The sequence below is a fragment of the Trifolium pratense genome, linkage group LG2, assembly GCF_020283565.1.
Source record: "Trifolium pratense cultivar HEN17-A07 linkage group LG2, ARS_RC_1.1, whole genome shotgun sequence".
Classification (NCBI taxonomy): Eukaryota; Viridiplantae; Streptophyta; class Magnoliopsida; order Fabales; family Fabaceae; genus Trifolium; species Trifolium pratense.
The window spans coordinates 61,313,443-61,325,401 of NC_060060.1; the positions used below are offsets into that span (position 1 = coordinate 61,313,443).

Genomic DNA, 11,959 nt, shown 5'->3' on the forward strand with positions numbered 1-11,959 from the left:
GCTAGGATCGCAAAGCAGTATTCCGTTACTTACATTTAAACTCAAAATTAGACTACTATAAGACACAATATGTTGAGAATAGGCTCATCATACAATATCATATAACTTCTTTTTGCTTTCTTTGTACATAAAAATACATAACACATTAGTTGCCAGAAAATTTCAGGGTTGCCAGAAAATTTCAGGAAATTCAGGTACTAGTCTGCTTCATAAATTGTCTTCCAAACATGTTCTGCAATTTGCCATAAACAATACATTTTCTAAAGTTACATTCTAAAACTTTATGTTTGGTAAATTTTGGAAATCGATATTTTTTTCCTATGTTGGTAAATTTCGAAGTTACCTTCTGAGACCTTGTGTGTTCAGATTGTAACTTTCAAATGACACTGAATTGTAATTTCGAACATTTGGAGGGCATGAGAGCAATGCGAGTGTTAAAAGAGCAATTTTCAACATATATAGTAAAAGAAGCCCAAATTGATTGAATATAGTAGGCTTTCTTAAAAATCCACCACAAGGATCAAACACTATTTTTCGATTTTCCATACCAAATTCACAAACTAATTTTTTTTTAGGAGAATGTTAACATGTGCACCAAGGGCACATGTTAAGGAGACAAAAATAGAAAGTATTAAATGTTGAAATATTAAATTTTAACTTTTTAAGCATTAAATTTTTGTATCATTAAATGTTAAATTTCTATATTAAGATATCTTAACATGTGCCATATATGCACATGTTAACAACACCCTTTTTTTTATCATATTATTAGTGCGAAGATTCTCGACTACTGTTTAGTAGCGATAAATTTTTTGTTAAAAAACTCATGAGATACATAAAATAGAATCTCTCCTTCAACTAAATATTTTCTTTTACGCAAAAAGTAAAGATCAAATCTCAAATCATCGGCTTAAAAACTCAAAACACTTACCGTTGATTCCTCATTTTCAATAATAACTGCATCAACTAGTTGCCTTGGCCTTTGCCTCCTTTAATTTTAAGGATCAACGTTAATTATAAAATAAAATAAATAGATTGGCCCTTGGAAGCTTTGCATCAGAATAAAACTCTCAAATAAGATTCCCACTTCTACGTGTGCCAGAAAATCTTAGTGAAAATTAACTAATTAAAATGGTGTATCTATGTAGCAGAGAACACTTCTACATGGACTAATATGAGATATTAATAAAGTTAATGATTTTTTTTGAGATATTTATATAGTCATAGACCTATTGAGCACAATCAAAAGACTACATTAGTAGTTTGCTCATAAAACTTTAGTAATAGAGGTTATCGAAGCCACTAGGTTTGGTCTAGTGGTGAAAGAATTGAGTAGTACGTTATAGGTCATGGGTTCGATCCCCAACTCAGTGTAAAAAAAAAAAAACAAGAGTTATTCATGTATCAACTCCTTCACTCACATAGCGAACGAACTAGTAACCTATGTGGTTAGGAAAAACACTAAATCTCGACATATAAATATCTAAATATCAAGAAATTGAACAATCACCGAAAATGAAAGAAAATATATTAAGCTGATATGAAGATAGTATTCAAATCAAGAGTAAACTGAAGTGTGTTACTGTTACATTGTTATATATATGTTGGGATTTCCAACTATTACAATCAGATTGCAACTGAAAACTAAGTGTAATTAATTAACTTGTAATGTAACTAACTCTCATCAGCTATTCAACAACAAGCTATAACCAATACTTCAACAATATTTGATTGCCACAATATCATTTTTGGAACAGGATCCTCTCCGGCCGGTGGATGGTCCTGCGCAAATTCCAGCCATTGATTTAAATTTACTGTACATAATAAAAATTCAAACCAGCACACACAAGTGTGTCTTTAACCTTTATAATTAAAAGGTAACAACACAAATTTCATCAACCTTACATGATAGTAATAATAAATAAATTTCAATATTCAACAAAAATCAACAAGCCCAAAAAAGAAAAATCAAACATAGCAAATTGGTTTCAAACTATGTATAAACACAACACAAACACACTGTTTTCTACAAAAATATGAAACAGTCCAATGAGATAAGAGGATTATCAATATCTTCCATAATTGTTGCATCCATATTATGACTATTGCTAGAAACCACATCCTTAACCACAGTCTCTCTTGGCTTCAAATTTAAACCAGAAAAATGAATTCGCCGCGAACTGTTATTTGGACTAGAGATCACTGCTTTACCACTTTCTTTTCTTATTGAAGTCGAATTCACGGAGCGTGAATAATGAGCTACACTAACCTTAGGACTATTAATCATTCGTTTCGAAACACAATTATCCGAGATATTAACAGTTAAAGCACTTCCATTAAATCTACGACCCGGAGAAGGTGAACCGGACATTCTATTAGGCCTCATTGTTGGTAATTCTACTTCCTTTCGAAAACTCTTTTGTCTAGTTAGGTTTGTTGGTGAATTTGATCTAACTCTTTTCTGTGGCATATTCTGCTTTGTTAGTGGTGAAGGGTTTATGATCTTTTTAAGTTGAGGTTTAGTTTCGGCGAGCGAGTTAATGCGAGTTATAATGTGTGGATTTTCTTTATAGCATGACCAAAGAAACTCATTGGAGAATGATCTATCTTTAGAGCTTAAAGACGATGAATTCGAGCTTGAAAAGGAAGAAGCTGAAGAAATTGTGTTTGAACTTGAAGTAGTGCATGTGAAGGAGGAAATTGAAGAAGTTGGAGATGGATGAAAATGTGAGATTTTGTTTGGTGGTGTTGGAATTGGAATTGTTGAAGTTGGTGGTGGTTGATGTGAGATAACAAGTTTATTGTCTTGAAGGTGTTTGTTGAAATGACTAAGAGAATTTTTGTTGGGTTTGCATTTACTAATGCATGAACCCATTTTGGATTTTGTTGAGAAATGAGATGCAATGGAATGAGGAAGAAGAAAAGGGTGGTGATTGTGGTTGTTAAGTAATTTAAAATAGATTTGGAAGTTGGGTTTGAAAAAAGGAATTCAGGAACCATCTTTTGCTTTTTGGTACTTTTTGTGTGTTTCAATTTCAACACTTTTCAGTGTTGATTTTGAATTTGGTTACCGGGGATGAATGGGTTCCGTTGTGTAACGGTTATGTAGAAAGATGGTGGGTGGCTGCAGGCTACTATCATCACTTGTTTGCTTTTCAGTTTTTTAGTGCGCAGTGTCGTCATGGTATTGGTAGGGTCTTTGTTGTAGTGTATGCAATGCATCAATAAGACAATGTTTTACGCCATTTTTTTTCTAGATGGAGGATATATTTTGGTAAATCAAATGTATTATTCCCGCAACTGCAGAGACTAATCATCTTGAGGTAACTGAAATTCACTTGAGGAGTTGACCTTTTCCAACAAATGCTTACCCACACGCATCGGTCGGGATTGAACCTAGGACCAACTGATTAAATGACTTAAGTATTTATCACTTGTGCCACATTATGTTGGTACTAGATAGAGGACAAACAGTGAACTTTTTTTTATTCTTTTTCATTTTCGACGTCTATCTATATTTGTATTAGGGGATTTTCTTTTGGCACTCCATAGTCTTTTTGGTCTTACGAAATTTTCAAAATACTTTTATCCACTAGTTAATTGACAATCATAAATTGCTACGTAAATAGAGACCCATAGACAGTCTAGGGATAATTAAAAAAATTATTCTGCTACTTAACTACCGAATTGCACCACAACATCCCCCCCTCTCATTCTTGTTTTCAAAAACACTTTACCTAAACAAAGATATAAAACCCCAAACTACTCAAAACCAACTTAAATTACGAGGTTATTACACATTTGCTCAAATTTGGTCAAATTTTTTTCTGTTCTTGGCAGCTTTTTTTTCTTCCCTTGTTACTAATATTATCCGCTACTTAAGTAGTCTGGATATGTCTAAAGCTGATTTTTCTAAGTTATTGAAATTGTTCTAATATTGTTTGATATTTGTTGATCCTATTTTTCGGGTGTGTTTTATGGTTCAGAAATGGATCGCATTAGAGGAAATACGGATGAATCTACCACCGAGTCTTCACGCGGGAAATGAAACAACAACAAGAACTTCAACAACGCATGTCACCTCAGCCTAAGCTGGATGCGTAGGAGTAGGAGGAGGAGGTGGCTCAAGATGGGGCATGAGGATGCATATGTGATGGATGTTGGTGGGGATGACTAGATGAGAAGGAGGAGGTGGAGGAGTCAAAGATTAATTCCGTTGAATTTACATAAATATGTTGCCGGGCCAAATTTCCTCCTCTCAAGCAATCCTTCAAGTGGCTCCTCAACTTGGTTTCTATTCCTCGAGCAAAAAACACCTTTAGAGCCTCCTTACATGCCGACTTCTTGACTCATGCTAATTTCCCCTAAAAAGCGTTCGTGATATTTTTAAGAACGACCAAATAAGCTTCGTGAATAGTTTTTTTTTTTTTAGCTTCTTTACTAAATAATAATAATAATAATAATAATAATAATAATAATAATAATAATAATAATAGATGATGCATCTTATCTATATACAATAAAATTAAAAGGTGAATTTTTTCTTAGAATAAAAACTAATGAAAGTACTTTAATGATAGTATTAAACATATAAGTTTTTACAGGGGAAAATGTTATTCCAACACAATTTTCAAACAAAAATACAACAAATATATATTTTTTGTTTTTTTAATATTATTTGCATGGATCGATTTCCGTGCATGTGGGTGGTAAAAATGTGTGTCAATTTTGTGTCCCCAAATTTTGTGTTTAGATAACACTCCTCTTTTACGGGTCTTGTTATCACGAGGACTACAACTTGAGAGGATGGGTAAAGTTGACAAGATCTTATACCACTATTCAATATTTTTAAAACAGTCTATTACCGCGAAAATGACAATGATAAAACGGTATTTGTAGTGACAGAGTGAATAAAAATCATGAAAACGACCGCGATAAAATTAACACTGTTACGCCACAACGGATTCTGTTACGATCATGCCTTAAATTTTGTAGTGCTTAAGTTGTTTTGTAGAAGAAAACAGTTCTGTGCAGTCATGAATTTATGAAGAAACAGTGAGAAATTAAGTCAATATACATTATATGGTAGTACAAATAATTTTAATAAGATTTGTGCAAATTTGTTATTAATTCACACCGTGACGACCAAAATCCATTACATACACAATACAAGTAACAGTCGAAATCACAAAATTCTTACTGCAACCTCGACTGCAACCTCTATTTAAAATCTAGTATGTAGGTATCTCACTGTTCAGTTGTTTCCTGCATGTTCTTGTTTTGTTTATCCTTTTAATTTCAAAGTATTTTAGATTCTTTTTTTTTTTGGTGATAAAGTATTTTAGATTCTAACTAGTTGGGAAATCAACAGCAAAGTTTGCATTTTGTCACCACTCTATTGTCACCACTCTATTTTTGTCCATACTAGTTTTGAGCATATCTAGATTATAGTCTACTAGTTTTGAAATGTACTTATAACATTCTTACTTTATCTTACTATTTTGTATGTTGAAGTGATTTTTATGCATTTGGTCTCTCTCTAGATAAACATGTGAGAACTAAAAGCCTAAAAGTCTTGGCAAAAAAAAAAAAAAAAAGCCTAAAAACTTAAAATGATGTTAAGACTTCTGATTAACAGTGCATGCAATTGCAAACCACACATGGGATAATAATTAAAGTAAAAACTTCAAAATTGCACTGCCTACAAAACAATGGTTTAAAACATCATTTGCATTTGAGAATAAAGAAGATTCACAATCCAAATTTTCAACTGAAAGTAAAGATGATGACAAGAAATTGACTATATAATAATAGTCTTCCACACGATGAGAACTAATAAGGATCATCATCGTCAATGGTTTTAAATTGTAGTTCGCATCCGCACTTGCGGCCCCAGTATAGTTTGTGAAATTTGAAAATGATTTCACACTGCAGCAGCCGCATTGCACTTTGCAGCCACCACGCAATGATGGCATTCACCGCAACCGTTACCGCATTCGCGACCAGAACCTCAACTTAAAACCAGTAGAATAGTCATATTCGTCTTGGTCATCATAAGAAGGATCATCATCGTCGTCATCATAAGAAGGATCATCATCGTACTGAACAGTATTGCAGCAGCTACAATTATCAGTATAATAACCAGAAGAATAGTGGTCGTCTTGGTCTTGGTCATCATATCTATTCAGTTGCAAATCAATGATCTGATTGGTGCACCTTTTCTCCAAAGTTTCATCACTCAATTCAAGATGCTCACACCGTTTAATGTGAAGAGATTTAAGAAGAGGGCATTTATCAAGAATGGCAAGCAAACCAACATTAGTTAGGTTGTCTCCATCGATAACAAGATGGTTTAGACCAGACATGGTTTCAGCAATAACAAACGCCAAATCATCACAAGGTTGTCCAGAAGAAACATATAATTCTGTGTCATATTTAAGCGATTTCAAAAGAGGACACGACCGGTAATCTCTTATATTATAAGCTTGCTAACATAAGCTAACCCTAAACCAAGTTTTTTCCCCCTCATTTTCTCTTTCTTTTTATTGCAGCTTTATATTAAAAATATACAGATTTGTCATCGAACCTGCATCTCTTACTTACAATAAAATCTTTCAACCGCTAAAACATGTGCTTCAATTATTAAAGAATTTAGGAATCCTAATATGTTAACCCTATTTTCAATAAATTTGAACAGCGGAATTAATCACAATTTTTATTTATTTATGGATGTCTACTTAAGTTTATGTTATTGATTACGTCTTTAATTTTTTTTTTTAACCTTTAATTATCATCAATTTTTTAACCTTTAGTTATCAACAATTTTTTTTAATAAGTAAACAAAACGATGGGGTTCAAAAATTATTTAAAAAATATATAAATTATAAAATAAGCACATAAACAAATATAGAATAATTAGTCCATGAAATTCCCTATACTACTCTTATTGAAAATGCTCTTAGAATTTTTGTATTTTATTTTTTATTGTTACATATTACACCTAATTAGACCCATGCACCGCATGGGTCAAAGTTCTAGTTATCAGTATAATAACCAGAAGAATAGTGGTCGTCTTGGTCTTGGTCATCATATCTATTCAGTTGCAAATCAATGATCTGATTGGTGCACCTTTTCTCCAAAGTTTCATCACTCAATTCAAGATGCTCACACCGTTTAATGTGAAGAGATTTAAGAAGAGGGCATTTATCAAGAATGGCAAGCAAACCAACATTAGTTAGGTTGTCTCCATCGATAACAAGATGGTTTAGACCAGACATGGTTTCAGCAATAACAAACGCCAAATCATCACAAGGTTGTCCAGAAGAAACATATAATTCTGTGTCATATTTAAGCGATTTCAAAAGAGGACACGACCGGCCAAGGGTTTCAAGAGATACCTTAGTTAAATTGGTCATTGAAATCTCAACCTTTTCTAACAGAGGAAGCTTTCTCACCGCTTCGCTAAATCCTTCATCAGAAATTGCATAGCAAAGGTCAAGCCTCATGCTACGTAGGTGGCTGCCACTGTAAATAAAATTTGAATTAATTAAAAATATAACTATTAAAATATGCTTATTAATTAATAAAAATAACCCCATTAAGATATCTATCTAAGAAAATGTATTTTTGGTTACTTATTGGCTATGCATTTAAGAAGATCGTTGGTGACGACAAGTTGAATATCAATGTCTTGGAGATGATTGCAACTTCGTTCAATAGCAGTGTAACAAATATTATTCAATTGATGACGATACTTATAGGGTAAAGATAGTATGTGATGGATGAGAATAGTACGCCACATTAAAGGATCCTTGCAAATATTCCACCATAGAGAACACACTCGGCTTGCACTCATCAAAATTTCAACCGTACCAAGCCTTTGAAGGATGTTTTCTGTCAAATCTCTTGGAAGATCAACCCAATTTGGCATCGCTTGCCTTTGAAGGATGATGTTTTCTGTCAAATCTGGCTCGCTTGCCTTCAGCCACTCATGCAATTGAAACGATTGATTTTTTCTGTTACGCATCTTTTTTTCTTCTGTTGGACTAATTAACCCTAAACCTAACCTAATAAGCTAATTAACCTAATTATTATTATTATTATACTTTTCCCCCTTGTTTTTAGGCGGCCCAGATCCAATAAATTAATTACGTTACCAAATTAAGTTATTGAGTTATACATAATTAAGGCAAATTCTATGGTACATATGAACAATTTTAATGTACCGGTACATTAAATGAATATTTTTTCAAAAGAAATCATTTTTCTATCATTTAAAATATTATAATAACTAAATTATATTTATCGAAATTGTAAAAAAACAAAATTTTATATTTTTTTGAATTTTTTATCACTCATAATAGCCATTATTGAATTTTTTAATGAAAAAATGTAAAAAAATTAATATAATACCTATAAAACATTGAACTTGTGGTTTTCTTATGGAATTATCATCTCTAAAATACAATAATCGACAAATAATTTTTTAATTTATAAAATAATCGTTAATTTATTAATTAATCGATCTAATGTACCGATACATTAAAAATTTTCATATGTACCATAGAAGCTACCCATAATTAATTATGTTACTCCTAATTCTACTTTTCCCATGTTTCAAAACAATTTGCCGTCTGTATATATGTCTTATGAATGGCAAAAGTACCCTATTGATTGCCTTCTTAATTAGATAGGTTACAGGGAATGTGAATATTAATGTAAATGACTCAATTTTTCGCTGTTGTTTCTTGGGAAATTTTTGTGCCAAAGAACTTCTTTAGTTGGATTATTTTGTTGGTTGGATAGAGTACTACCATGTACTCGGATTTGGATTTGCTGCTGTTGAGATTTTCCACAGTTTCACAAAGTTACTTAAATCTTCTTAACCATCAAAGTAAATATCTAACTACATCTCACAACACGTACTCTAATAAAAAAGTACAAGAGAATAAAAACAAAAACGCCGGATATAAACTTAAAGTTTTACCGACCGGTACATCTAAAAACAAAGAACTTAAGTCTAATATATAACTTTGGTCTCCCTCTTACTTCACCATTCTAAACGAGATGTGAGACTTCTCCAACAACTATAATTTTCTAACCTCCTTCTTTATTTAAAAGACCGGATGATGTGAGACTTAACAATCAACCCCAACAAATAGAGACATATATTATGAAGGATGTACTCTCACTTAAGTAAAATTCTTTCCACTAAATTACTTTTAAAAAATAAAATAATAATTAACACGTTTTCCTTCTTTTTGTCATTATTATTCGTTGAATAATTTCATTGAACACCTACTCCTATTAATAATTCCAATAATCTAGAAATGGTAGAAATAATTAAAGAGAGGCACTTGCAGATTGAAAAATAATTAAATAACAAATAAAGAATAATTCCTATTGATCTAAGGCTGCCAAACAAAATTGATCTTTCTTGCTATATATCTGTTGTGAGCCACCACAAATGGATTTTATTTGGAATAATAAACTATTTATGTCAGGAATCCCACCCCAACCACAAGAACAAGATTCCCAGGAAAAAATAGCTACGCATTGTTTTTAAAACATTATTATGTTCTGTCATCAATCATCACGAGTTATGCTCTTTTTGATTTTCATACCTAAAAAAGCAAAATTATATGCTTCAATTCAATCCCATGCTTTGCTTGTGGGTTTTGGAATTGTTCTCTTCATAGCCCTGCGATTTGGTTTTGTTAGCTTCCTATTAAAACTTTCATTCCCCAATAATTTAGCAGTTTCACTTAAAATGAAGAGAACATTGCGGTACACATCTTATTTGAATATATACCATTATGTTCAATGGATAATTATAATAGATCCATAATTAATAAATATTATTTATGAATCCATCAGAATTATCTAACTCGGCGGTGTATTTCTAAATCCAAAATATTCACCTTAGCTGCATTACTTCAAGGCTATATTGTTGTATACTTTTTCATACCACATTTGTTTTATCGGATAATGTCCGATCTTCAATTAATTATATTTTTGCCTCTACACAATTCTCTCATTCACAAATGTGTTTGTATCTACGGTTTGAGTTCACGGCAAAAGCAAAATTGCGTTCCAATGCTCGATTTTGCTGTGAATTTGAGAAGCTGCATCTATTAGATGCATGCAATATAGTCAGGATCGAGATCCAATGTGTACGGTCGTACGCTTTACGAGCTACAACAGGACAAACGAGCTTCGGCTTTATTTCGGTTTGTTTTTGCGTATTTGGTGGCCAGGGTCGAATTTCTGAAGCAGGAACGTAATGAAAAATGAGCAGGATCGTTTTTGCGCCTTTTATTAGATATTTTATGAACTTAGTACTTGGTTGTTATGAACTTTTGGAATGATGGTTATGAAATGTTAATTAACTAAGTTTAATGTTGTGATTCGTAAGTTATTTTGTTCATGTATATATGTGAAGTTACAAACTTACAATTTTACCTTTGAGTAGGATCTTATGAATCATGTTACGACCCTCGTGCTTGCGATCCTTCACTAGCCTATAGATCCTACGTAAAATCTCGATCCTGCTTACATTGATGTGTGTCTACTCTTGTTTTAATGCGGAAACAAACACCTTATAAAATTATATAAGTGTTGATTGAGAAGCAAGAATTGTACCAAACTTGCGCTCGATATCAAATGTTTTTGCAGTTTTTTACTATTTGAACCTACGGGACAAACATTTATCAAATTATCTATGCAGAATTTGATTATTATGAAGAAGTTACACAATAAAAGATGAATAAAATTTACAATAAAATCTGTAATGTATTTGGATAAAGGGATGATACAAATAAATTTCAAGTAATCAAGTTACGGTACAAAGTTACTATATAATATTGTTATCAAATATCAATCACTCATTTTCATTTTGTTCTGTTCCTTATTCAAAGCATCAAGCAAGCGTATAACCGATCTCGATTACTCATCTTCACAGCAATCCGCAAACTATTGGGCTATTATTTCACACTCTTTGTTTTATTTCTATAGTTGCCTGCATATTCGTTCAGAAGAACTCAAGTTCAAATCTTAACAGAAATTAGAAAGTTAAGACAAAAAATTACAACAACGATTGAATTGATTACCCGCGGTAATTATTGGTCTAGGAGGCGAAAGAGTGTTGTTGGTGTTGAAGCACTTGGGACAGATGCATTGAACAAAACAATTACACACAGTATTCTTGACACACTTCCTCTTTGGAGGAATCACAGTTGCATCATTGGTTTTGCTCCATGGTTCTGTTTTTATTTTCCCCTTTGTCTCTGGCACAAGACTTATTATGTCTACACCTTCACAACAGAACCTCAACCTTCTCATCATTTTCTATTGCTCTCTCAATTCTATTGCACACAATGTCACTATAATAAGCTCTTTTGGGTGTTAAATAAGTGACCACTTTTTGTCATACATATCAACTTAATAATAAAATTTTGTCTCAAGGAAGGGGCAATGTGAACGTGGTTTGTATACCTGGCTCGCTTTTAAAATTAATTAGCCAAAATTATGTAGTACTACTTTAACTTTCAACACTTATTTCTGATTGGTTTATAAGACCGTTTGAATTTTGTCTCATGTAATGGAGAAAATTTGATTGGAAGGAGAGCGCCACCTTGTGTGTCCCACATATTTCTCGACGAAAATTAACCGTCACTAATAACAGTAAAAACTTCTTATCAATATTATGGTAATAAAAAAAACTTACAAAAATTCATCAACAAAATCATGGTAATAAAAAAAAAAAAAACTTAAAAATTCAACAACAAAAGTTAAGCCTAGCGGAAATGGTTAACACTACAAAAAAGAAAAGACTAATTTAGGACCATCTTCAAAAAGATTAACTATAGTGGCTGCAAAAGCCCCTGACAAATTAGGATAAATTCTGTCTCATAAATTTTAAAGGATATTTTCTCTTCGGCCCCATGTATCTTTTATACCC

At 32.3% G+C, this 11,959-nt stretch overlaps 3 protein-coding genes and 1 long non-coding RNA gene across 4 annotated transcripts; all 4 read right to left on the minus strand.

Moving 5' to 3' along the window:
- Nucleotides 1-1,532: 1,532 nt before the first annotated feature.
- Nucleotides 1,533-3,273, minus strand: LOC123909381 (rho GTPase-activating protein gacZ). The gene has a single exon (XM_045960213.1). The coding sequence runs from the start codon at nucleotides 2,873-2,875 to the stop codon at nucleotides 2,027-2,029; it is 849 nt and encodes a 282-aa protein (XP_045816169.1). The 5' UTR covers nucleotides 2,876-3,273; the 3' UTR covers nucleotides 1,533-2,026.
- Nucleotides 3,274-5,987: 2,714 nt separating this feature from the next.
- LOC123905160 (putative F-box/LRR-repeat protein 23) lies at nucleotides 5,988-6,365 on the minus strand. The gene has a single exon (XM_045954794.1). It carries the CDS (start codon nucleotides 6,363-6,365, stop codon nucleotides 5,988-5,990), a length of 378 nt encoding a protein of 125 aa, XP_045810750.1.
- Nucleotides 6,366-7,034: 669 nt separating this feature from the next.
- Nucleotides 7,035-8,027, minus strand: LOC123905161 (putative F-box/LRR-repeat protein 23). Its single transcript, XM_045954795.1, has 2 exons — nucleotides 7,635-8,027; nucleotides 7,035-7,524 (listed from the first exon to the last, which is right to left on the minus strand). The coding sequence occupies exons 1-2, from the start codon at nucleotides 8,024-8,026 to the stop codon at nucleotides 7,035-7,037; spliced, it is 882 nt and encodes a 293-aa protein (XP_045810751.1). The 5' UTR covers nucleotide 8,027.
- Nucleotides 8,028-10,754: 2,727 nt separating this feature from the next.
- LOC123909382 lies at nucleotides 10,755-11,381 on the minus strand. The gene is made up of 2 exons (XR_006809881.1): nucleotides 11,109-11,381; nucleotides 10,755-11,017 (listed from the first exon to the last, which is right to left on the minus strand). It is a non-coding gene; the product is annotated as an uncharacterized LOC123909382 (long non-coding RNA).
- Between the last annotated feature and the right edge of the window lie 578 nt (nucleotides 11,382-11,959).

Excerpts from the sequence above, each read along its gene's own strand:
- LOC123909381 (XM_045960213.1), bottom strand. The coding sequence starts at position 2,875 with ATGGGTTCATGCATTAGTAAATGCAAACCCAACAAAAATTCTCTTAGT.
- LOC123905160 (XM_045954794.1), bottom strand. The coding sequence starts at position 6,365 with ATGTCTGGTCTAAACCATCTTGTTATCGATGGAGACAACCTAACTAAT.
- LOC123905161 (XM_045954795.1), bottom strand. The coding sequence starts at position 8,026 with ATGCGTAACAGAAAAAATCAATCGTTTCAATTGCATGAGTGGCTGAAG. Across the intron at positions 7,525-7,634 it reads CTTAAATGCATAGCCAATAA|TGGCAGCCACCTACGTAGCA; the intron begins GTAACCAAAAAT and ends TTTTATTTACAG.